This window comes from Bufo bufo, chromosome 6, assembly GCF_905171765.1.
Source record: "Bufo bufo chromosome 6, aBufBuf1.1, whole genome shotgun sequence".
Taxonomy (NCBI): Eukaryota; Metazoa; Chordata; class Amphibia; order Anura; family Bufonidae; genus Bufo; species Bufo bufo.
The window spans coordinates 432,806,735-432,833,290 of NC_053394.1; the positions used below are offsets into that span (position 1 = coordinate 432,806,735).

The 26,556-nt window shown below is 46.8% G+C and overlaps 1 protein-coding gene across 1 annotated transcript; it reads right to left on the reverse strand.

Moving 5' to 3' along the window:
* Positions 1-7,105: 7,105 nt before the first annotated feature.
* On the reverse strand, positions 7,106-8,770 carry LOC121005317 (E3 ubiquitin-protein ligase TRIM8-like). The gene has a single exon (XM_040437979.1). The coding sequence runs from the start codon at positions 8,724-8,726 to the stop codon at positions 7,353-7,355; it is 1,374 nt and encodes a 457-aa protein (XP_040293913.1). The 5' UTR covers positions 8,727-8,770; the 3' UTR covers positions 7,106-7,352.
* Positions 8,771-26,556: the final 17,786 nt, after the last annotated feature.

Below are 26,556 nucleotides of genomic sequence, written 5' to 3' on the forward strand. Positions count from 1 at the left end.
ACTTTGTTACTGGAAAAAATGGGTTAAAATGGAAAATTAGGCAAAAAAATGAAATTCTCAAATTTCATCCCCATTTGCCAATAACTCTTGTGCAACACCTAAAGGGTTAACAACGTATGTAAAACCAGAAGATTTGCTTCTAAACTTCTAAGCCTTGTAACATCCCCAAAAAATAAAATATCATTCCCAAAATAATTCAAACATGAAGTAGACATATGGGGAATGTAAAGTCATCACAATTTTTGGGGGTATTACTATGTATTACAGAAGTAGAGAAACTGAAACGTTGAAATTTGCAAACTTTTCCAAATTTTTGGTAAATTAGTTTTTTTTTTTACTTCATTTTACCAGTGTCATGAAGTACAATATGTGACGAGAAAACAATCTCAGAATGGCCTGGATAAGTCAAAGTGTTTTAAAGTTATCACCACATAAAGTGACACTGGTCAGAACCATTTTATTGTTGTATATTTTAACATGTTAATAACTTCTGTATGGTTCAGATATCTTGAGAGTGCGCAGTTCCTTTTACAATTCGCTCAGGTTCTATTCTTGGAGTGGACAAGGTGAGTGCACTTTACTGAGTGCACCTCTATTGTGGCTATTGGTGAATCCTGTGCGCCACATTTACGATTTGTACAATTTAAAAACTTCACAGAACACCACAAATTTGTCTCTTCCGCCAGAAAATCTGTCAGGGAGAGCAACCTTAGGTTCCAGATTAACATGGTTACCCACGGCAACCACTGGGCTCAAGGATTGCTGCTGGAGGACCGACACCTTCAGTTCTGTCACTTCAAGAGACAGACCTTGCAGTTGCTTTGCAAAAGCAGCAATAGGATCCATAGTGGATCTTAAAAAAATAAATTAAAAAAATGCACACTTTAAAAAAAAAAAATAAGGGCCAGATATAATATCACGTCTGGTATGGCAGGTACCAGACGTGCGGCGCAGAGGGAAGGGAAACCGGGTGTCCTAATACAAGGGAGAGGGAGGAGTGGTGCCCCCTAACTCACCTAGCACTGGCATCTGGCTGCCCTGACGTCCCTAGACGGGTTGCTCACCCGTACGACGATCACGTGCCTGGAAGAAGCCCTAAGTAGTGAGTAGGGCGGTGGGAGCACTAGTCCTCACCACTGACACCTAGGGTAACAACAGGGAAAGGACAAACAACTCAAACACCACATATAATCCCAAAAGGGAGACAACAAACTGAAGCGGAACGGAGATCCAACCATCCCTGGTTCCAACTGCTCCAGCAGGCTCCACAGCAACACCACCTGAGGTCAGAAGAGATAACCTGAAAGGAAGGCCTATATCTGGCAACAAGGGAAGTAGGAAGAGAGACTAAATAGTGGCTGGAAGAGGCAGACCCAGAACAGCTGAAAGGAACACTACCGATACCTAGATAGGACAAAAAGGATAGTAAAATGAGAATGCTCGGACTGGGAGAAAACGTCTGTATGTGGGTAAGTAACTGGCTCAATGATAGAAAACAGAGGGTGGTTATTAGTGGTACACACTCAGATTGGGTCACTGTCACTAGTGGGGTACCACAGGGGTCAGTACTGGAGGGGTCACTGTCACTAGTGGAGTACCTCAGGGGTCAGTACTGGAGGGGTCACTGTCACTAGTGGGGTACCTCAGGGGTCAGTACTAGAGGGGTCACTGTCACTAGTGGAGTACCTCAGGGGTCAGTACTGGAGGGGTCACTGTCACTAGTGGGGTACCTCAGGGGTCAGTACTGGAGGGGACACTGTCACTAGTGGGTACCTCAGGGGTCAGTACTGGAGGGGACACTGTCACTAGTGGAGTACCTCAGGGGTCAGTACTGGAGGGGTCACTGTCACTAGTGGGGTACCTCAGGGGTCAGTAATGGAGGGGTCAAGGTCACTAGTGGAGTACCTCAGGGGTCAGTACTGGAGGGGACACTGTCACTAGTGGGTACCTCAGGGGTCAGTACTGGAGGGGACACTGTCACTAGTGGAGTACCTCAGGGGTCAGTACTGGAGGGGTCACTGTCACTAGTGGGGTACCTCAGGGGTCAGTACTGGAGGGGTCAGTACTGGGCCCTATTCTCTTCAATATATTTATTAATGATCTTGTAGAAGGCTTGCACAGTAAAATATCAATTTTCACAGATGACACTAAACTGTGTAAAGTAATTAACACTGAAGAAGACAGTATACTGTATATATACTACAGAGGACAGTATACTGTGTATATATATACTACAGAGGACAGTATACTGTATATATACTACAGAGGACAGCATACTGTATATATACTACAGAGGACAGTATACTGTGTATATATATACTACAGAGGACAGTATACTGTATATACACTACAGAGGACAGTATACTGTATATATACTACAGAGGACAGCATACTGTATATATACACTACAGAGGACAGTATACTGTATATATACTACAGAGGACAGTATACTGTATATACACTACAGAGGACAGTATACTGTGTATATATATACTACAGAGGACAGTATACTGTATATACACTACAGAGGACAGTATACTGTATATATACTACAGAGGACAGTATACTGTATATATACTACAGAGGACAGTATACTGTATATATACTACAGAGGACAGTATACTGTATATATACTACAGAGGACAGTATACTGTATATATATACTACAGAGGACAGTATACTGTATATATATACTACAGAGGACAGTATACTGTACATATACTACAGAGGACAGTATACTGTATATACACTACAGAGGGCAGTATACTGTATATATACTACAGAGGACAGTATACTGTATATATATACTACAGAGGACAGCATACTGTATATATATACTACAGAGGACAGTATACGGTATATATACTACAGAGGACAGTATACTGTATATATACTACAGAGGACAGTATACTGTATATAGACTACAGAGGACAGTATACTGTATATATATACTACAGAGGACAGTATACTGTATATATACTACAGAGGACAGTATACTTGTTATATACTACAGAGGACAGTATACTGTATATACACTACAGAGGACAGTATACTGTATATATACTACAGAGGACAGTATACTGTATATACACTACAGAGGACAGCATACTGTATATATATACTACAGAGGACAGCATACTATATATATACTACAGAGGACAGTATACTGTATATATACTACAGAGGACAGTATACTGTATATATATACTACAGAGGACAGTATACTGTATATACACTACAGAGGACAGCATACTGTATATATATACTACAGAGGACAGTATACTGTATATATACTACAGAGGACAGTATACTGTATATATACTACAGAGGACAGTATACTGTATATATATTACAGAGGACAGTATACTGTATATATACACTACAGAGGACAGTATACTGTATATATACTACAGAGGACAGTATACTGTATATACACTACAGAGGACAGTATACTGTATATACACTACAGAGGACAGTATACTGTATATATACTACAGAGGACAGTACACTGTATATATACTACAGAGGACAGTATACTGTATATATACTACAGAGGACAGTATACTGTATACACACTACAGAGGACAGTATACTGTATATACACTACAGAGGACAGTATACTGTATATATACTACAGAGGACAGTATACTGTATATATACACTACAGGACAGTATACTGTATATATACACTACAGAGGACAGTATACTGTATATACACTACAGAGGACAGTATACTGTATATATACTACAGAGGACAGTATACTGTCTATACACTACAGAGAACAGTATACGGTATATATACTACAGAGAACAGTATACTGTATATATACTACAGAGAACAGTATACTGTATATATACTACAGAGAACAGTATACTGTATATATATATAGTATATACCGTATACTGTCCTCTGTAGTATATATATATATATATATATATACTACAGAGGACAGTATACGGTATATACTACAGAGGACAGTATACTGTATATATACTACAGAGGACAGTATACTGTATATATACTACAGAGGACAGTATACTGTGTATATATATATATATATACTACAGAGGACAGTATACTGTATATATACTACAGAGGACAGTATACTGCATATATACTACAGAGGACAGTATACTGCATATATACTACAGAGGACAGTATACTGTATATATACTACAGAGGACAGTATACTGTGTATATATATATATATATACTACAGAGGACAGTATACTGTATATATATATATACTACAGAGGACAGTATACTACTACAGAAGGATCTGGATAGATTAGAGGCTTGGGCAGATAAGTGGCAGATGAGGTTTAACACTGACAAATGTAAGGTTATGCACATGGGAAGGAATAATGCAAGTCACCCGTACATACTAAATGGTAAAACACTCGGTAACACTGACATGGAAAAGGACCTAGGAATTTTAATAAACAGCAAACTAAGCTGCAAAAACCAGTGTCAGGCAGCTGTGAGTGTGTGTGTGTGTGTGTATGTCCGCTAAAGGAATCCGTACCTTCGCATTTACAATCACGAAATTTGGCACACAGGTACATCAGGTGTTCGGGAAGGTTTTAGACCAGGTCTCAGCTCTCTAGGACGTACCGTTCCTGAGATATTCCCCCAAAAAAATGCATTAGCCAATAGAAGCTTGGTCACATGACTCTTATCAGCCAATAGAAGCTCACAGGTCCTCCAGCCTCCACATACACAGTTTTACTCCAGGTTTTTCCATAACAACCCAGTTATTTTTCTTCACTGCTGTAGGAGAGCTTTAAAAGAAATCTGTCACCAGGATAATCGCTATTGCAGTAAAGCCATGGCCTAATAGCACTAAGTACCGTATTTCAAGATGTGCCTTTGTTACAGCAATAGAGGTTTTTATTCTCTGAAAATCTAGTTTATTTGGTATGCAAATGAGCCAGTGAGGTGCCCAGAGGGGCGTCATTCTTGCAGGAAGGAGCCCAGACACGCCCCTGCCACAATGTGTCCACCCTCAAAAGATGAACTTAAAATCCCACCCCTAGGTCCCGCTAAGCCACGCCCCTGATCCGGTAAGGCCACACCCCTCCCACTCAGCCAACGGGGATTGAAAAAATGAAGTTAAAAATCAACTTCTGTCAGCTGCAGGGGAGGGAGGGGGGGAGGGAGGGAGGGTGACTTTCTTCCTGCAGCTCACACTCAGACAGCACAGTGCTGCTGTCTGAGAGTGAGCTGTTCAAAAGGACATCCCTGTGTCCGACCAGGCCCTGCGCCAGACGGAGGACAAGGAGTCTGAAAGTCGGACTGTCCAGACTAAAACTGGACCTCTGGCCACCCTAGGGGCAGGCTGCTGTGGAGGTCACAGTTAAGGGGATGGTCCGCTATGGAGGTCAGTGCTAAGGGGCAGATTGTTGTAAAAGCCACTGTTAAGGGGGCGGGCCCCTGTGGAGGTCATTGTCAAGGGGGTGGTGTCCTGTGAAACTCACTGTTAAAGGGGAAGGCTGCTGTAAAGGTCAAAGTTAATAGGGTGGGCTGCTGTGGAGGTCCAATTTTAAGGGACGGGGAATGTGGGGGGGGGGCAGTGTTAAGGGGTGGAGGTCAGTGTTAAGAGGGCGGGATACTGTAGATGTCACTGTTATAGTGGATAGTGTCGATATCTTTCAACGACACACACAAACATGAAATGAAATAGATTAAATATACCCGAGCGAAGTGTATATGTATATATATTTATTTAATATACACTCATTGACAATAAAAAATCCCGCACCAGATAGAAATGTTGGACACTGCAGTTATGTCTCTGGCAGATATGTAAATGATTACAGGTGAGGTTAGACACAATGGTACATCATAAGGATTGCAGTCATACACAGTGATTCAGCAGGGGTTTTTATAATACATCTATATACTATATATATATATATATATATATTATATATATATATATATATGATGTATAAAAGAAATAAACTTGCGCCACTCACCAGATTTCTTTGCAGCTTGTTTATTCAAGTTTAAAATATGGTCGCTGGTGCGGGCACTCACTCAGCTACAGGGCTGCCCGCATCAGCCACCATGTTTTAAACTTGAATAAACAAGCTGCAAAGAAATCTGGTGAGTGCCGCAAGTTTATTTCTGCTATACATCACATATGAACTTGGTCTATTTTGCTGAGCTCCATCTATGAATCACACGAGAAGCTCATGAATTCCAATTCCAAGTATATCCCAAAAAGAGGCAGCAGTGCCGACGCCAAAATTACCTTTAATATACTATAATTGATATATATATATATATACACCCAGGGGTGCACCTCGCCTCTCTGCTGCCTGAGGCAAAAACTGAAATGGCGCTCCAACCCCCCCAATGGCAATTTTTTTACCTAACCCCTTCCCTCCAGCTCTTAAAGACATACTTGGAAAACATTACATGCAGAGCTACAAAACATACAGGGTAAGGGCTCATTCAGACGGCCATATGAATGAGTCCACATCCGTTCCGTAATTTTGCGGAACAAGTGCAGACCCATTCATTTCTATGGGGCCGCAAAAGATGCGGAAAAAATAGAGCTTGTCCTATTCTTGTCTGACAAGAATAGGCATTTTCTATTATGGTTGCGGCCATGAGCGGTCCGCAAATTGCAGAACGCACACGGATGGTATCCATGTTTTGCGGATCCGCAAAGCACTACGGTCGTCTGAATGGGCCCTAATACAGCGCCACATACTGTGCCCACTGTGCTTCCCAATACTATACTGCAGAAATAGATAATCCCCCTTCTGCTGCACCCCTCTTGCCCTTACCTGGGGCTGCCTGAGGCAATCGCCTCAGCTCGCCTCATTGGTGGTGCACCCCTGTATATATAATAAGTCAAAGAGAAGGTAACTGCTCCAGCCGAATTACAGATAATCGCAAGGCAAAGGACAGGGCACAGATACATGAAATGGGGACGGAAAGAAAGGGAGAAAATAACATTATGGGGTCAGGTGGAGAAACCCCACATACTTTTAAAAAGTTATTCCTACCTTACACATTTTGTTACGTCCTGTGGATATGCCATAAATGTCTAAGGATATGTTTATGGCGATGGCTGACCTCGAGCGAATGCGAAAGCCAGGGACAACCTCACCAGGCCAGAAAGTTGTCAGGGCACCCTCAATCTGGAGATAGGGACCCGCATCGATCACACATTTATGGCACATTCTGTTTATTTTTTAATCATTTTCACACAACTAAGTTTTCCTGACCAAGCTGATAAGACAAAGGCAGCATGGGGGTTGTCTCTGAAGTTGGCAGTGAAGGTGTGCAAATGTCTCAGACCATCTCTCCTCTCATAAAAGGACAGTTTACCTTCATCCTAGTCCAGATATATTCGCAGTCTCTCACATGATGCACTGTTTGGTATACAGACGTCTTTACAGTCATGTCTTGCATAGATTTGATTACAATACCTGCGCAAACACCAGGACTTGTCATTGTCTCCTATCAAGGACTCTCGTCCTCTCCTGGCTATGCTGGAGTAGCTTACACCAACCCTCCACTCCCCCGACTCACCAATGTCCACCTCCCAGTAATAATTTCCAGAGTTAAATTTTTCTATACTTAGAACCATAGGATTCTCAAAGCTGTCCGGTGTCTCGGGGTAGCTCTGGTCTGTAACATGTGCTTTACATAAGTCCTCAGAGATGTGTAAATTATTACCGGCTGTTGTTAGGTCAAGTGTTATGTCTGTGGGCTCATACCTAAAGATCCCGTTCTCTACATTTTTTACGATATTATAAGCATCTTTGAATAACAATTTTAGGTTTGTGTCTGTTTGTAGATCTCCTGGACCTCGGAGTTCCTGGATTTCTGTGTCCTCTTCACAACTGTTGGTGTCAGAGATATAATCATCCTTCTTGAATTCTAGGACAGTGAGTGGATCGGTTGTCCTCATCAGTGTCTCCATGTCGCCGATCATCTTGGACAGCTCGTTATTCTTTGTTTCCAGCTGTTGGATCAGATGAGTACTGGAGACTGACATTATCTTCTCCTGTCTGAGGATCTCGCTCAGGACTTTCTGTTCTAGAATCCCAAGTTCTTTCCTTATATTCTGAAATTGATCAGTGACTCTTTTTGACAAAACTGCAGCTTTTTTAAGAAGTCTGATGCTACAACTCTGCAGACTCTGGATTTTCTGGTTCATTTTCTCTTGCATTGATCTCAGTGTCTCTTGTCTAAATTTCAGGTTCTTCTTCTTGTGGTCTGCAGCTTTATCAAGTATCTCCACTTTGTGTCCCTTATGATCTCCATCCAACCTGCAGGACACACAGATACAAGCACTGTCCTCCATGCAGTAAAACTCAAAGATCTTCTTGTGAGTAGGACACTTTCTGTTCTTCAGGTCAGTGCTCGGGGGTAATAAAGTGTGCTCCGATGTCCTCATGTTGTGTCTTGTCAGATGTCTATTGCACATGGAGGTTTCACACTGCAAACAGGATTTGTCTGCAGGAACTGGCAAGTCACAGAAGGTGCAGAAGATCCCGGTCTCCTCCTGTTCAGATTGAGTACAGGCCTCCGCTATGTTACTTAGCCGAAAGTTTCTATTCAGTCCAGGTCTTCGACTTAACCTCTGCTGGCATTCAGGACATCTGAGGTCATCTTTATCCTGATGGTCAAATGTTTTGGTGATACAATCCCGACAGAAGCTGTGTCCACACGGCAGCGTTACAGGGTCTTTAAAGATTTCCATATCGATGGAGCACAGTAGCTCAGATCTCAGGTCTGCAACCGCCATTAGTGATAGCAGGAAGTACAACTGAGGATCACTGTGTGGGTGTGAAGAACTTCTTATATTGTATGTCACTCCTCTAGAGACCTGCACTTCTTATGTGGCTTACAAAAGAAGACAAGAAAAGTACACTTTTAACACAGTGCAGTTTCTAGGTAAAATTTCTCTCATAACCTCTGTGCCATGCTGTACAATAAACAGTATAACCCCTACACAGTGAAGCGGTATACTGTACATTGTGTGGCACAGTGTAGAGGTATACTGTATATTGTGGGGCACAGTGTAGAGGTATACTGTATATTGTGTGGCACAGTGTAGAGGTATACTGTATATTGTGTGGCACAGTGTAGAGGTATACTGTATATTGTGGGGCACAGTGTAGAGGTATACTGTATATTGTGTGCACAGTGTAGAGGTATACTGTACATTGTGTGGCACAGTGTAGAGGTATACTGTATATTGTGTGGCACAGTGTAGAGGTATACTGTATATTGTGTGGCACAGTGTATGCTATATGTGTATAACATATTCCACATGAACACTTACAATTACTTGGCTTGGCCCTTAGGTATACTGTATATTGTGTGGCACAGTGTAGCGGTATACTGTATATTGTGCGGCACAGTGTAGAGGTATACTGTATATTGTGTGGCACAGTGTAGAGGTATACTGTATATTGTGTGCACAGTGTAGAGGTATACTGTATATTGTGGTGCACAGTGTAGAGGTATACTGTATATTGTGGTGCACAGTGTAGCGGTATACTGTATATTGTGTGGCACAGTGTAGAGTATACTGTATATTGTGGGGCACAGTGTAGAGGTATACAGTATATTGTGGGGCACAGTGTAGAGGTATACTGTATATTGTGTGGCACAGTGTAGCGGTATACTGTATATTGTGCGGCACAGTGTAGAGGTATACTGTATATTGTGTGGCACAGTGTAGAGGTATACTGTATATTGTGTGCACAGTGTAGAGGTATACTGTATATTGTGGGGCACAGTGTAGAGGTATACTGTATATTGTGTGCACAGTGTAGAGGTATACTGTATATTGTGGTGCACAGTGTAGCGGTATACTGTATATTGTGTGGCACAGTGTAGAGTATACTGTATATTGTGTGGCACAGTGTAGAGGTATACTGTATATTGTGTCGCACAGTGTAGAGGTATACTGTACATTGTGTGGCACAGTGTAGAGATATACTGTATATTGTGTGGCACAGTGTAGAGGTATACTGTATATTGTGTGGCACAGTATAGAGGTATACTGTATATTGTGGGGCACAGTGTAGAGGTATACTGTATATTGTGTGCACAGTGTAGAGGTATACTGTATATTGTGTGGCACAGTGTAGAGGTATACTGTATATTGTGTGGCACAGTGTAGAGGTATACTGTATATTGTGTGCACAGTGTAGAGGTATACTGTATATTGTGGTGCACAGTGTAGAGGTATACTGTATATTGTGTGGCACAGTGTAGAGGTATACTGTATATTGTGGGGCACAGTGTAGAGGTATACTGTATATTGTGTGCACAGTGTAGAGGTATACTGTATATTGTGTGGCACAGTGTAGCGGTATACTGTATATTGTGCGGCACAGTGTAGAGGTATACTGTATATTGTGTGCACAGTGTAGAGGTATACTGTATATTGTGGTGCACAGTGTAGAGGTATACTGTATATTGTGTGGCACAGTGTAGAGGTATACTGTATATTGTGGGGCACAGTGTAGAGGTATACTGTATATTGTGTGCACAGTGTAGAGGTATACTGTATATTGTGTGCACAGTGTAGAGGTATACTGTATATTGTGGTGCACAGTGTAGCGGTATACTGTATATTGTGTGGCACAGTGTAGAGTATACTGTATATTGTGTGGCACAGTGTAGAGGTATACTGTATATTGTGGGGCACAGTGTAGAGGTATACTGTATATTGTGGGGCACAGTGTATGCTATATATGTATAACATATTCCACATGAACACTTACAATTACTTGGCTTGGCCCTTGGGGATCTCGGACACCACTTCCACACTTTGGTCGGGGGCTCGGCGGAGCTGATGTTGTGCTTTGTCCTAAGGAGAAAGATTTCATAATAAGGATTTGGAGAAGGGGCAGAGGGATAGCAGAGCAGGGAGAGGCTGGTGCTGCTACTAGGGGGTCATACCATGGGGGAGTAATAAAGCCCACCATAATGCCCCCCCCCCCAGTAGTAATAATTCTCCTTATAATGTGCAAAACATACCCCCTTGTAATGCCCCCAGTTGAGCTAATGTTCCCATAATATAAAATACCCCTTCTCAGTGCCCCCATAGATGACCCCACAGTGCTCCTCTCCCCCTTCCCCATAGTTCCCACCATAATGTGTCCCAGTATAAAATGCCCCTATACAGAGCCCCCCATATAAAATACCCCTTCTTTTTAGCCTCTGTAGATGCCCCTATAGTGCCACCCAATAATGTGCCAGTAATAAGTGCCCCAATAGATGCCCCCAATCATGTGCCAGTAAGATGTGCCCCCATAGATGCCCCCTAATCATCTGCCAGTAAGATGTGCCCCAATCATGTGCCAGTAATAAGAGCCCCCCCACCATCATGTGCCAGTAGCCAGAGTGCCCCCCTATCATGTGCCAGTAGCCCCCCTATCATGTGCCAGTAGCCCCCCTATCAAGTGCCAGTAGCCCCCCCTTATGTGCCAGTAGACTCCTATCATGTGCCAGTAGCCCCCCTTATGTGCCAGTAGACTCCTATCATGTGCCAGTAGCCCCCCTCATGTGCCAGTAGCCCCCCTCATGTGCCAGCGGCCCCCCTTATGTGCCAGCAACCCCCTTATGTGCCAGAAGACCCCCTTATGTGCCAGAAGCCCCCCTTATGTCTGTGCCAGCAGCCCCCCTTATGTGCCAGTAGCCCCCCCTTATGTGCCAGTAGCCCTCCTTATATGCAAATAGCCCCCATTATGTGCCAGCAGCCCCCCTTATGTGGGAGCAGCCCCCCTTATGTGCCAGCAGCCCCCCTTATGTGCCAGCAGACCCCCTTATGTCTGTGCCAGCAGCCCCCTTTATGTCTGTGCCAGCAGCCCCCCTTATGTCTATGCCAGCAGCCCCCCTTATGTGCCAGCAGCCCCCCCTTATGTGCCAGCAGCCCCCTTTATGTGTCAGCAGCCCCCCTTATGTGCCAGTAGTCCCCCTTATGTCTGTGCCAGCAGCCCCCTTATGTCTGTGCCAGCAGCCCCCCTTATGTGTCAGCAGCCCCCCTTATGTGCCAGTAGCCCCCCTTATGTCTGTGCCAGCAGCCCCCTTATGTCTGTGCCAGCAGCCCCCCTTATGTCTGTGCCAGCAGCCCCCCTTATGTCTGTGCCAGCAGCCCCCCTTATGTGCCAGTATTGTAATTTTTACATATATAAAAAAAAACAACTTAAACTTACCTCCTCCAGGATGCAATGCAGGCCTCTTCTGGCCTGTGTCCCTCGCTGGCTCAGGCGGCGCGATGATGTCATCGGCCTCTGATAGGCTGCCGTTCTAGTGCTGGCAGCCTATCAGAGGAACAGGGAGGGGACACACCTCTCCCTGCCCTGCCGCATTACAGACATTTGTATCGCCGTCCTGAGGACGGCGATACAGATGAGATGACTTTGGAGATGAGTGAGCGCTTCCACAATGGAACTGCAGCCCTCATCTCCTGCTTTGCCCTGCCGGCGCCCCCCTTCTCACAGCGCCCCGGGCGGCCGCCCGGCCGACCGGCCTGCCCGGTCCAAGGAAACGGCCCTGTTGTAACATCCCAGAGTTATGTTACTAAACTCTTTTTCCCTGCTACTATTTGTTGGTAACATGTGCCTTGTCATCTCATGTGATTTATCTTATATTCTCACAAATGTGCATATTCTAAGCCTGTTACATGTATTTTGCTGTAATTTCCATGTACACCAGCAGGTGGCAGCAATGTGTTTAGAAGGGACTTAGTTCAGTTTAGCATATCTAGACTGGAATAGTACATTCCAGTTTAGCTCCCCCCTCTCTGAGGAGGTGTGGAATGTTCCCACATCCTGCCTCATGGGGAGGAAAGGAAGTTAAAGTTAGGCCTCATGCGGTCCGCAAAAACGGGTTCCGTAGTTCCGTGATCCATGTCCGTTTTTTTTTCTGTGGGTCTTCCTTGATTTTTGGAGGATCCACGGACATGAAGGAAAAAGTCGTTTTGGTGGCCGTGCGGAGCCAAACGGATCCGTCCTGACTTACAATGCAAGTCAACGGGGACGGATCCGTTTGACGTTGACACAATATGGTGCAATTGCAAACGGATCCGTCCCCCATTGACTTTCAATGTAAAGTCAGGAGTCCCTATTATACCATCGGATCAGAGTTTTCTCCAATCCGATGGTATATTTTAACTTGAAGCGTCCCCATCACCATGGGAACGCCACTATGTTAAAATATACCTGCCGGTCTATGGTGATGGGGACGCTTCAAGTTAAAATATACTAAGAACTGTGTACATGACTGCCCCCTGCTGACTGGCAGCACCCGATCTCTTACAGGGGGCTGTGATCCGCACAATTAACCCCTCCCTCCCCAGTTTTAAATTCATTGGTGGCCAGTGCGGCCCCCCTCCCTCCCCTGTATTTAACTCATTGGTGGCAAGTGCGGCCCCCCCTCCCTCCCTCCCCTGTATTTAACTCATTGGTGGCCAGTGCGGCCCCCCTCCCTCCCCTGTATTTAACTCATTGGTGGCCAGTGCGGCCCCCCTCCCTCCCTCCCCTGTATTTAACTCATTGGTGGCCAGTGCGCCCCCCCCCCCTCCCCTGTATTTAACTCATTGGTGGCCAGTGCGGCCCCCCTCCCTCCCTCCCCTGTATTTAACTCATTGGTGGCCAGTGCGGCCCCCCTCCCTCCCTCCCTCCCCTGTATTTAACTCATTGGTGGCCAGTGCGACCCCCCCCTCCCCTGTATTTAACTCATTGGTGGCCAGTGCGGCCCCCCTCCCTCCCTCCCCTGTATTTAACTCATTGGTGGCCAGTGCGGCCTCCCCCCCTAATTAAAATCCCCCCCACCCCCCCCCATCATTGGTGGCAGCGGAGAGTTTCGATCGGAGTCCCAGTTTAATCGCTGGGGCTCCGATCGGTAACCATGGAAACCAGGACGCTACTGCAGTCCTGGCTGTCATGGTTTCTTAGCAATTTTAGAAGCATTATACTTACCTGCGATGTCTGTGACCGGCCAGGCGCTCCGCCTACTGGTAAGTGAAAGGTCTGTGCGGTGCATTGCCTATAGCACAGACCTTTCACTTACTAGTAGGAGGAGCGCCCAGCCGGACACAGACATCCACTGGCCACCAATGAATTAAATACAGGGGAGGGAGGGAGGGAGGGGGGGCCACACTGGTCACCAATCAGTTAAATACAGGGGAGGGAGGGGGGCCGCACTGGCCACCAATGAGTTAGATACAGGGGAGGGAGGGATGAAGGGCCGCACTGGCCACCAATGAGTTAAATACAGGGGAGGGAGGGGGGTCTGCCCCCTCCTGCCTGGCAGCACCTGATCTCTGACAGGGGGCTATGATACGCACAATTAACCACTCAGATGCGGCACCTGAGGGGTTAATTGTGCGGATCACAGCCCCCTGTAAGAGATCGGGTGCTGCCAGGCAGCAGGGGGTAGTCATGTACACAGTTCTTAGTATATTCTAACTTGAAGCGTCCCCATCACTATCGGAACGCCTCTGTGTTAGAATATACTGTCGGATCTGAGTTTTCACTAAGTGAAAACTCAGATCTAAAAAGCTTTTATTCAGACGGATCAGCGGATCCGTCTGTGTTAAAGTAGCCTACGGACACGGATCACAGACGCGGATGACAATCTTGTGTGCATCCGTGTTTTTTCACGGACCCATTGACTTGAATGGGTCCGTGAACCGTTGTCCGTCAAAAAACGGACAGGTCATATTTTTTTGATGGACAGGAAACACGGATCACGGACGCGGATGAAAAACGGTGCATTTACCGAGTTTTCAACGGACCCATTGAAAGTCAATGGGTCCGCAGAAAATCACGGAACAACGGACACGGATGCACACAACGGTCGTGTGCATGAGGCCTAAGTGTGCCAGTCACCCCTGCTAGGGGAAGGCTGTGCTGGTAGGAGCTCCCAGTTCTAGGGATCCCAAGCCAGGACCTTGCCTCGGTTGAGACCAAAGATCACCATTCCCAGTCTGAGCCTTACAGCCTCAACTGGTGACAAGCAAGCAGCCATCTCCAGAACTCCAGGACGAACCATTCCCTGTGAGCATAACTGTGAGTACAATCCAGAGACCAGGAGAAGCCAAATTCCTCCTCAGTTAGTCAGTCCCATACACAGCAGAAGATAGAGCAGAAGATATAGATTCCTGCCATATTCTCCAGGCATATGATAGAAGCAGAAGAGATAGTAATTAGGGATGACACGGACCCGAACCCGAACATTTTCGTAAAAGTCCGGGTTCGGGTTCGGTGTTCGGCGCTTTCTTGGCGCTTTTTGAAAGGCTGCAAAGCAGCCAATCAACAAGCGTCATGCTACTTGCCCCAAGAGGCCATCACAGCCATGCCTACTATTGGCATGGCTGTGATTGGCCAGTGCAGCATGTGACCCAGCCTCTATATAAGCTGGAATCACGTAGCGCCGCACGTCACTCTGCTCTGATCAGTGTAGGGAGAGGTTGCAGCTGCTGCTGTTAGGGCCGGATTAGGCAGGGATTTAGTAACATAGTACATAAGGCCGAAAAAAGACATTTGTCCATCCAGTTCGGCCTGTTATCCTGCAAGTTGATCCAGAAGAAGGCAAAAAAAAAACTGTGAGGTAGAAGCCAATTTTCCTCACTTTAGGGGAATAAAAAATTCCTTCCCGACTCCAATCAGAATAACTCCCTGGACCAACGACCCCTCTCTAGTAGCTATAGCCTGTAACATTATTACACTCCAGAAATACATCCAGGCCCCTCTTGAATTCCTTTATTGTCCTCACCATCACCACCTCCTCAGGCAGAGAGCTCCATAGTCTCACTGCTCTTACAGTAAAGGGTCCTCTTCTATGTTTGTGTACAAACCTTCTTTCCTCCAGACGCAGAGGATGTCCCCTCGTCACAGTCACAGTCCTGGGGATAAATAGATGATGGGAGTGATCTCTGTACTGACCCCTGATATATTTATACATAGTAATTAGATCTCCCCTCAGTCGTCTTTTTTCTAACGTGAATAACCCTAATTTTGATAATCTTTCAGGGTACTGTAGTTGCCCCATTCCAGTTATTACTTTAGTTGCCCTCCTCTGGACCCTCTCCAGCTCTGCTATGTCTGCCTTGTTCACAGGAGCCCAGAACTGTACACAGTACTCCATGTATGGTCTGACTAGTGATGTGTAAAGTGGTAGGACTATGTTCTCATCACCGCCATCTATGCCCCTTCTGATGCAACCCATTATCTTATTGGCCTTGGCAGCAGCTGCCTGACACTGGTTTTTGCAGCTTAGTTTGCTGTTTATTAAAATTCCTAGATCCTTTTCCATGTCAGTGTTACCGAGTGTTTTACCATTTAGTATGTACGGGTGACTTGCATTATTCCTTCCCATGTGCATAACCTTACATTTGTCAGTGTTAAACCTCATCTGCCACTTATCTGCCCAAGCCTCCAATCTATCCAGATCCCTCTGTAGTAGTATACTGTCCTCTGTAGTATATATACAGTATACTGTCCTCTGTAGTATATATATATACAGTATACTGTCCTCTGTAGTGTATATATACAGTATACTGTCCTCTGTAGTGTATATATACAGTATACTGTCCTCTGTAGTATATATACAGTATACTGTCCTCTGTAGTATATATGGTATACTGTCCTCTGTAGTGTATATATACAGTATACTGTCCTCTGTAGTATACTGTCCTCTGTAGTATATATATATATATACACAGTATACTGTCCTCTGTAGTATATATATACACAGTATACTGTCCTCTGTAGTATATATATATACAGTATACTGTCCTCTGTAGTATATATACAGTATACTGTCCTCTGTAGTATATATACAGTATACTGTCCTCTGTAGTACATATACAGTATACTGTCCTCTGTAGTGTATATACAGTATACTGTCCTCTGTAGTATATATACAGTATACTGTCCTCTGTCCTCTTCAGTGTTAATTACTTTACACAGTTTAGTGTCATCTGCGAAAATTGATATTTGAATTGAAGAGAATAGGGCCCAATACTGACCCCTGAGGTACTCCACTAGTGACAGTGACCCCTCCAGTACTGACCACTGAGGTACCCCACTAGTGACAGTGATCCCTCCAGTACTGACCCCTGAGGTACCCACTAGTGACAGTGACCCCTCCAGTACTGACCCCTGAGGTACCCCACTAGTGACAGTGACCCAATCTGAGTGTGTACCATTAATAACCACCCTCTGTTTTCTATCACTCAGCCAGTTACTTACCCACATACAGACGTTTTCTCCCAGTCCGAGCATTCTCATTTTATACACTAACCTTTTATGTGGTACAGTGTCAGATGCTTTGGAGAAGTCCAGATATACGACATCCATTGATTCGCCGCTGTCAAGTCTAGAACTTCCCTCCTCATAGAAACTGATTAAATTAGTTTGACATGACCGATCCCTCATGAAGCCATGCTGATATGGCGTTATTTGCTTATTTCCGTTGAGATGCTCTAAGATAGCATCTCTCAGAAAACCTTCAAACAGTTCACCCACAACAGATGTTACACTTACCGGCCTATAGTTTCCAGGCTCTGTTTTTGGACCCTTTTTGTATATTGGCACCACATTTGCCATGCGCCAATCCTGTGGGACATTCCCTGTCAGTATAGAGTCCGCAAATATCAGAAATAAGGGTCTGGCTATGACATTACTTAATTCCCTTAGGATACGGGGGTGTATGCCATCCGGTCCCGGAGATTTGTCTATTTTAATCTTTTTAAGTCGCTGTTGTACTTCTTCCTGGGTCAGACAGGACACTTTTAATGGGGAATTTATTTCAACATTCAGCATTTCACCTGACAGTTTATTTTCCTCAGTGAATACATTGGAGAAAAAAATATTTAACAGCTTTGCTTTCTCCTCGTCGCTCTCTGCGACTCCCCCCTCATTACTCTTTAAAGGGCCGACACCTTCAGATTTATACTTTTTAACATTTATATAATTGAAGAACATTTTAGGGTTAGTTTTACTCTCTTTGGCAATTAATCTCTCGGTCTCTAGTTTGGCCGCTTTTATTTGTTTTTTACATGTTCTGTTTTTTTCCTTATAGTTTTTCAGCGCTTCCGTGCTACCCTCCTGTTTTAGTGGTTTATATGCTTTCTTTTTGTCATTTATTGCTTTCTTTACAGTTCTGTTTATCCACATTGGTTTCTTTTTGTTCCTTAACCTTTTATTCCCATACGGTATGTACCTCTCACAATGAGATTTTAGGATGCTTTTAAAGATATCCCATTTTGTGGCTGTATTTTTATTTGTGAGGCCTTTGTCCCAGTTAGTTTGGCCTATGGCCTCTCTTAGTTGGCTAAATTTAGCTTTTTTGAAGTTTGGTATTTTTGTTCCTCCCTGTAGAAACGCTCTTTTGAATGATAATTGGAAGGTTATTACTTTATGGTCACTACTGAAGTGATCGATGTACAGCTGTGTATCATACAACCTCTGCTATTCAATTGCTCACTGTTTTAAGGCTGCCCAGAGCGTTTTTCAGTCACTTTTTTCTGGGGTGATCGGCGGCCATTTTGTGTCTTGTGGTGCGCCAGCACAAGCTGCCACCAAGTGCATTTTTAACCATCAATAGTATGTTTTGTTTTTTTTGCTATATCCTACATCAGGGGCTTGGCTGTGCTTGCTATTTTATTGAGGGGTAAAATACAATTGCCAAAATAGCAGTACCCTAAATCTGGTGTTTCAGCTGTGGCTAGCCAATTGTAATACTGTCTGCTGTCTGCCGAAGCACAGTTTTTGTTCTGGGTTGAATACAATTCCCAACTTAGCAATTCCCTAAATTAGTGGTTTCTGCTCTATCAGGCCAAGTTTAAATCTATCCATAAAAGGGTATATTAGATTGAAGGTGCGGATAGGGTCATCCTCAATAACTTCACACGCTACCGTGCATTTCCAAGTCTAATTCTGTCCGTAAAAAGGGATACCTGTCATCCAGGGCCTAAATACTAGGCCTACAATTTATATTCAGCTAAATCTGTCGTTACTGCTGTGCCTGTATTAGTGTAATACGGTACCTAAATAGATAGCCAGATAGCGTTAGGTGTCTGTAAAAAAAGGCCTGAATTTGAATTCAATACATTGGGCCAAATAATTTTTTTCTTTTTGTGGTGAACGGTAACAATGAGGAAAACATCTAGTAAGGGACGCGGACATGGTCGTGGTGGTATTAGTGGACTCTCTGGTGCTGGGAGAGGACGTGACCGTTCTGCCACAGCCACACGTCCTAGTGAACCAACTACCTCAGGTCCCAGTAGCCACCAGAATTTACAGGGATATTTGGTGGGGCCCAATGCCGTTCTAAGGATGGTAAGGCCTGAGCAGGTACAGGCATTAGTCAATTGGGTGGCCGACAGTGGATCCAGCAGGTTCACATTATCTCCCACCCAGTGTTCTGCAGAAAGCGCACAGATGGCGCCTGAAAACCAAGCCCATCAGTCTGTCACATCACCCCCATGCATATAAGGGAAACTGTCTGAGCCTCAAGTTATGCAGCAGTCTCTTATGCTGTTTGAAGACTCTGCTGCCAGGGTTTCCCAAGGGCATCCACCTAGCCCTTCCCCAGGGGTGGAAGAGATAGAATGCACTGACGCACAACCACTTATGTTTCCTGATGATGAGGACATGGGAATACCACCTCTACACGTCTCTGATGATGATGAAACACAGGTGCCAACTGCTGCGTCCTTCTGCAGTGTGCAGACTGAACAGGAGGTAAGGGAGGAAGACTGGGTGGAAGACGATGCAGGGGACGATGAGGTCCTAGACCCCACATGGAATGAAGGTCGTGCCACTGACTTTCAGAGTTCGGAGGAAGAGGCAGTGGTGAGACCGAGCCAACAGCGTAGCAAAAGAGGGAGCAGTGGGCAAAAGCAGAACACCCGCCGCCAAGAGAGTCCGTCTGCTACTGGCCACCGCCATCTGGGACCGAGCACCCCAAAGGCAGCTTCAAGGAGTTCTCTGGCGTGGCAGTTCTTCAAACAATGTGCTGACGACAAGACCCGAGTGGTTTGCACGCTGTGCCATCAGAGCCTGAAGCGAGGCATTAACGTTCTGAACCTTAGCACAACCTGCATGACCAGGCACCTGCATGCAAAGCATGAACTGCAGTGGAGTAAACACCTTAAAAACAAGGAACTCACTCAGGCTCCCCCTGCTACCTCTTCTGCTGCTGCCGCCGCCTCGGCCTCTTCCTCCGCCTCTGGAGGAACGTTGGCACCTGCCGCCCAGCAAACAGAGGATGTACCACCAACACCACCACCTCCTTCACCAAGCATCTCAACCATGTCACACGGCAGCGTTCAGCTCTCCATCTCACAAACATTTGAGAGAAAGCGTAAATTCCCACCTAGCCACCCTCGATCCCTGGCCCTGAATGCCAGCATTTCTAAACTACTGGCCTATGAAATGCTGTCATTCAGGCTGGTGGACACACACAGCTTCAAACAGCTCATGTCACTTGCTGTCCCACAGTATGTTGTTCCCAGCCGCCACTACTTCTCCAAGAGAGCCGTGCCTTCCCTGCACAAACAAGTATCCGATAAAATCAAGTGTGCACTGCGCAACGCCATCTGTGGCAAGGTCCACCTAACCACAGATACGTGGACCAGTAAGCACGGCCAGGGACGCTATATCTCCCTAACTGCACACTGGGTAAATGTAGTGGCGGCTGGGCCCCAGGCGAAGAGCTGTTTGGCGCACGTCCTTCCGCCGCCAAGGATCGCAGGGCAACATTCTTTGCCTCCTGTCTCCTCCTCCTCCTACTCAGCTTCCTCCTCCTCTTCTTCCACCTGCTCATCCAGTCAGCCACACACCTTCACCACCAACTTCAGCACAGCCCGGGGTAAACGTCAGCAGGCCATTCTGAAACTCATATGTTTGGGGGACAGGCCCCACACCGCACAGGAGTTGTGGCGGGGTATAGAACAACAGACCGACGAGTGGTTGCTGCCGGTGAGCCTCAAGCCCGGCCTGGTGGTGTGCGATAATGGGCGAAATCTCGTTGCAGCTCTGGGACTAGCCGGTTTGATTCACATCCCTTGCCTGGCGCATGTGCTAAATTTGGTGATGCAGAAGTTCATTCACAACTACCCCGACATGTCAGAGCTGCTGCATAAAGTGCGGGCCGTCTGTTCGCGCTTCCGGCATTCACACCCTGCCGCTGCTCGCCTGTCTGCGCTACAGCGTAACTTCGGCCTTCCCGCTCACCGCCTCATATGCGATGTGCCCACCAGGTGGAACTCCACCTTGCACATGCTGGACAGACTGTGCGAGCAGCAGCAGGCCATAGTGGAGTTTCAGCTGCAGCACGCACGGGTGAGTCGCACTGCGGATCAGACCCACTTCACCACCAATGACTGGGCCTCCATGCGAGACCTGTGTGCCCTGTTGCGCTGTTTCGAGTACTCCACCAACATGGCCAGTGGCGATGACGCCGTTATCAGCGTTACAATACCACTTCTATGTCTCCTTGAGAAAACACTTAGGGCGATGATGGAAGAGGAGGTGGCCCAGGAGGAAGAGGAGGAAGAGGGGTCATTTTTAGCACTTTCAGGCCAGTCTCTTCGAAGTGACTCAGAGGGAGGTTTTTTGCAACACCAGAGGCCAGGTACAAATGTGGCCAGACAGGGCCCACTACTGGAGGACGAGGAGGACGAGGATGAGGAGGAGGTGGAGGAGGATGAGGATGAAGCATGTTCACAGCGGGGTGGCACCCAAAGCAGCTCGGGCCCATCACTGGTGCGTGGCTGGGGGGAAACGCAGGACGATGACGATACGCCTCCCACAGAGGACAGCTTGTCCTTACCTCTGGGCAGCCTGGCACACATGAGCGACTACATGCTGCAGTGCCTGCGCAACGACAGCAGAGTTGCCCACATTTTAACGTGTGCGGACTACTGGGTTGCCACCCTGCTGGATCCCCGGTACAAAGACAATGTGCCCACCTTACTTCCTACACTGGAGCGTGATAGGAAGATGCGCGAGTACAAGCGCACGTTGGTAGACGCGCTACTGAGAGCATTCCCAAATGTCACAGGGGAACCAGTGGAAGCCCAATGCGAAGGCAGAGAAGGAGCAAGAGGTCGCCAACGCAGCTGTGTCACGGCCAGCTCCTCTGAGGGCAGGGTTAGCATGGCAGAGATGTGGAATAGTTTTGTCACCACGCCACAGCTAACTGTACCACCACCTGATACGGAACGTGTTAGCAGGAGGCAACATTTCACTAACATGGTGGAACAGTACCTGTGCACACCCCTCCACGTACTGACTGATGGTTCGGCCCCATTCAACTTCTGGGTCTCCAAATTGTCCACGTGGCCAGAGCTAGCCTTTTATGCCTTGGAGGTGCTGGCCTGCCCGGCGGCCAGCGTTTTGTCTGAACGTGTATTCAGCACGGCAGGGGGCGACATTACAGACAAACGCAGCCGCCTGTCTACAGCCAATGTGGACAAGCTGACGTTCATAAAAATGAACCAGGCATGGATCCCACAGGACCTGTCCATCCCTTGTGCAGATTAGACATTTACACCTCAGCCGTTTTAGCCCCCCCCCCCATATGAAAATTTTTGAACAAAACATATGCAGTTGGTTAGAGCTTTGTTAGATCAGGTTAGATCAATTGTTGTTTCCGTTAGATCTCACACAGAAGTAGAGATATTAACAGTTATTTGTAGGGGGGGCTAACCCGTCATCAGCCCCCCCTTATCAAAAAATTGACCAAACAATTAGCTATTTTGGAAGATATTTGTTAGATCAGGTATGATCAACTAGTTGTTTTGTTAGATCTCACATAATTACAGACTTATTAAGTGATTAATGAGGGGGGGCTAGCCCCCCCACATGCAATTTTTTGGTAAAATTTGATGCAGACTAATAGGTCTTCGTTAGATCCGGTAAGATCAAGTGGTTTCAACGTTAGATCTGATATAATTACAGAGAAATTATGGATATTTGGTATTACGTCAGGGGGGGGGGGGGGGGGGGCAGCCCCCCACATGCAATTTTCTGGTAAAATTAGATTCAGACTAATAGATCTGCATTAGATCCGGTAAGATGAAGTGGTTTCAACGTTAGATCTGATATAATTACAGAGATTTTTCACATGAAAACACAGATATTAGGAAGTATTAAATAGGGGGGCTAGCTCCGACTTCTGTAATATCCATAATATCTCTGTAATTATATGAGATCTAACCTTGAAACCACTTCATCTTACCGGATCTAATGCAGATCTATTAGTCTGAATCTAATTTTACCAGAAAATTGCATGTGGGGGGCTGCCCCCCCCCCTGACGTAATACCAAATATCCATCATTTCTCTGTAATTATATGAGATCTAACGTTGAAACCACTTGATCTTACCGGATCTAATGAAGGCCTATTAGTCTGCATCAAATTTTACCAGAAAATTGCATGTGGGGGGCTATCCCCCCCTCATTAATCACTTAATAAGTCTGTAATTATGTGAGATCTAACGCAAACAACAATTGATCTAACCTGATCTAACAAAGATCTAACCAACTGCATATTTGCATTGGGGTTGCATTGGGAGCCCTAGAGGGTGACGTCAGGCGGACAGTGATGGTAAGGCCATACCTACGGCAGCGAGAGTGGTGAATAGCGCGCATGTTACAACGGACCGGTCGGGATCTGAAGAATCGGAGTCCTTAAAGAATGTGGTCCAGGCCCTGCGGGCGGAATTGAAAGAGCTTCGGCTGGAAGTGTCCCAGATGAAGGTACAACCGTCCCGGCCTCCGGAAACTGTCCCCACACCTCATGTCACTCCACCCAGAACAACCCCGGTGAGGGGGCCGGGCAGAAGAGGGCCCCTCTGTTGGGTTTGCCGAAAGTACGGCCATATGGCCAGAGAGTGCCCAGAACAGGTAGCGTCAGAGCCGACGTTAAACTTCCGACCGCTGCAGTAGCTGGGCGTCCTGCAGCGGTGCACCTGAAGTTAAGCCCTCTGCGTGAAGAACGTGATCTGTATGCCAGCAGCCCCGTATTAGAAGCCGAGCTGGAAGGCCGAAAGGTTTGCTGCCTAGTTGATACAGGGTCATAGTGCACTCTAATGCCTTTGGATTTCTTCGAAAGGCACTTCGGGCATATGATGGAGCCCGAAGATGGGAGCGTCATCAGGCTGACGGCTGCCTATAATAGAGAGATGGATGTTCGAGGGATAGTCTGGATGCGGGTCCGACTGTTTGGGCAAGACATCGGCAAGAAAGGGGTCGTGCTGGTGGACCATTCGTCCCGGAAAGGAATGGACGTGACCCTGGGAATGAATATACTGAGAGACCTAGATCATCAACTCTATGCCAAGGAAGGGCCGAAGTACTGGCAACGGGCCACCGCACACCGGCCTACCCAGAAGGTCTTACAACAAATGCTGAGGAGCTGTAGCCTGCAAAAGAGTAACCTGTCCGGACGGGCCATTGGAGACGTGAGGGTGCTACGGAGGACTCCGTTGAAGATCCCACCTTGACAGGAGCGAATATTGATGCTGCCAGTGGGGGCTGGACAACGACTGAATAGACTGGAGGTCCTGATTGAGCCCGCTTATCAAGAAGAAACGCAGATTCACCCACTGGTAGCCCGGGCCCTTGCCGTTGTGAAAGACGGATGTGTGCCTATACGCTGCTGTAATGTTGAGGACTACGAGTTAAGCATCCCAGCAAACACCCTGCTGGCCAAAGTTTGTGTCCGAAGGGGGTATCGCTCGACGAAGGGGCTTTACGCTGCAGCCGGATAGGAGATCAGCCTGGACCTATGCTGTGGAGGTCCATTCAAGGGAAACCCCGACAGCGGAGTGGAACGGTCGAGTGATCATGGCCTGTATAGGGGTGGACTGCAGAACCCTGACCCCGGGGAAACAAAAGCTGCTGGAAGACACCCTCTGGGAATTTCAGGAGGCCTTATCAAGACATGATGAGGACTTTGGGTGTGCTACTGCCATTGAACATGAAATCCCAACCGGCGATGCTGTGCCGATCAGGGAACGCTACCGGCAGATCCCACCTAAGATGTATCAGGAGGTGAAAGATATGGTGGCCAGCATGTTCGAGAACCGGGTGATTCAGAAGAGTCAAAGTCCGTGGGCTGCTCCGGTAGTCTTGGTGCGGAAGAAAGACGGGAGTCTCCGGTTCTGCGTGGATTATCGGAAGCTGAATGCTCAGACCGTCCGGGATGCCAACCCCCTTCCGCGGATTCAAGAGTCATTATCCGCCCTAAGCCAAGCTAAGTTCTTCTCAACGCTTGACTTGGCTAGTGGGTACTGGCAGGTTCCGGTGGCCAAGAAGGACAAAGCCAAGACGGCCTTCATTCTACCTATGGGACTCTACGAGTTCAACCGGATGCCCTTTGGCCTCTCCAATGCTCTGGGGACATTCCAGCGATTGATGGAACACTGCCTGGGGGACCTCAACTTTGAATCAGTGTTGATATATCTGGATGACATAGTAGTGTTCGGGGCCTCCTTTGAACATCACTTCCAGAAACTGCGGCAAGTCTTGGGACGGCTACGAGACCATGGGCTCAAGATCAAGCCAAAGAAATGCCAGCTGTTCCGACAGCAGATAGAGTACTTAGGACATTTGGTCACCCAGGAGGGGGTAAAACCGGCCCTCAGGAAGGTGGAGGCCGTTCAGAGGTGACCCGGGCAGGTACGCTTTGGGAGGTACGGGCATTCGTGGGACTTTCCGGCTACTACAGGAGGTTTATACCCAAATTAGCTCATCTGGTGGGCCCGTTAAACGGGGGGCCCGAAGAAACGCCCCATCAACTGGGGGCCCCGGCAACAAGAGGCCTTTGAAGCGGTGAAAGAGGCGCTGACCAATGCCCCGATCCTGGCTTACGCGCGGTTTGATACCCCATTCCTGCTGTATACTGATGGAAGCCTACATGGTCTGGGAGCCGTCTTGTCCCAAGTCCAGGATGGACGAGAGAGAGTCATCGCCTATGGGAGCCGGTCCCTAAGAGAGTCAGAACGCAACCCTGATAACTATAGCTCCTTTAAACTGGAACTACTGGCACTGGTGTGGGCCATGACCGAAAGGTTTGCAGAATACCTGACTGGTGCATAAGTGACCGTGATGACGGACAACAACCCGTTGGCACACCTGGAGAATGCCAAGCTCAGCGCACTCAAGCAAAGATGGTTGGCCCGCCTCTCTAAGTACCAATACTGCATCAAGTTCCGGTCCGGTAGGGAGAACGGCAACGCCGATGTACTCTCTCGAGTTCCAGTAGAGAGCCGATGAGGAGTTAGAGGATACTGAAACTCCTGACCTTGGTCGCTTACCTCTGTTCCCGGATGTGGCACATTCAAGTGGGGTGGCGCCTGGAATGACGCTGGTGCTGGGGATAAAGTTGACTGATTGGGAGAGAGTACAGGATTGTGGAAGGTGAAAGAATGGGTTTGGAGCAAGATCTGGCCTCGGCCAGAAGGACCAGCCCTCCTGACCCCAGAGGGTCAGAAGTTGTTAAGGCAGTGGGACAAGCTGACAATTACTCAGGTGCTCCTGTGCCGGATCATAT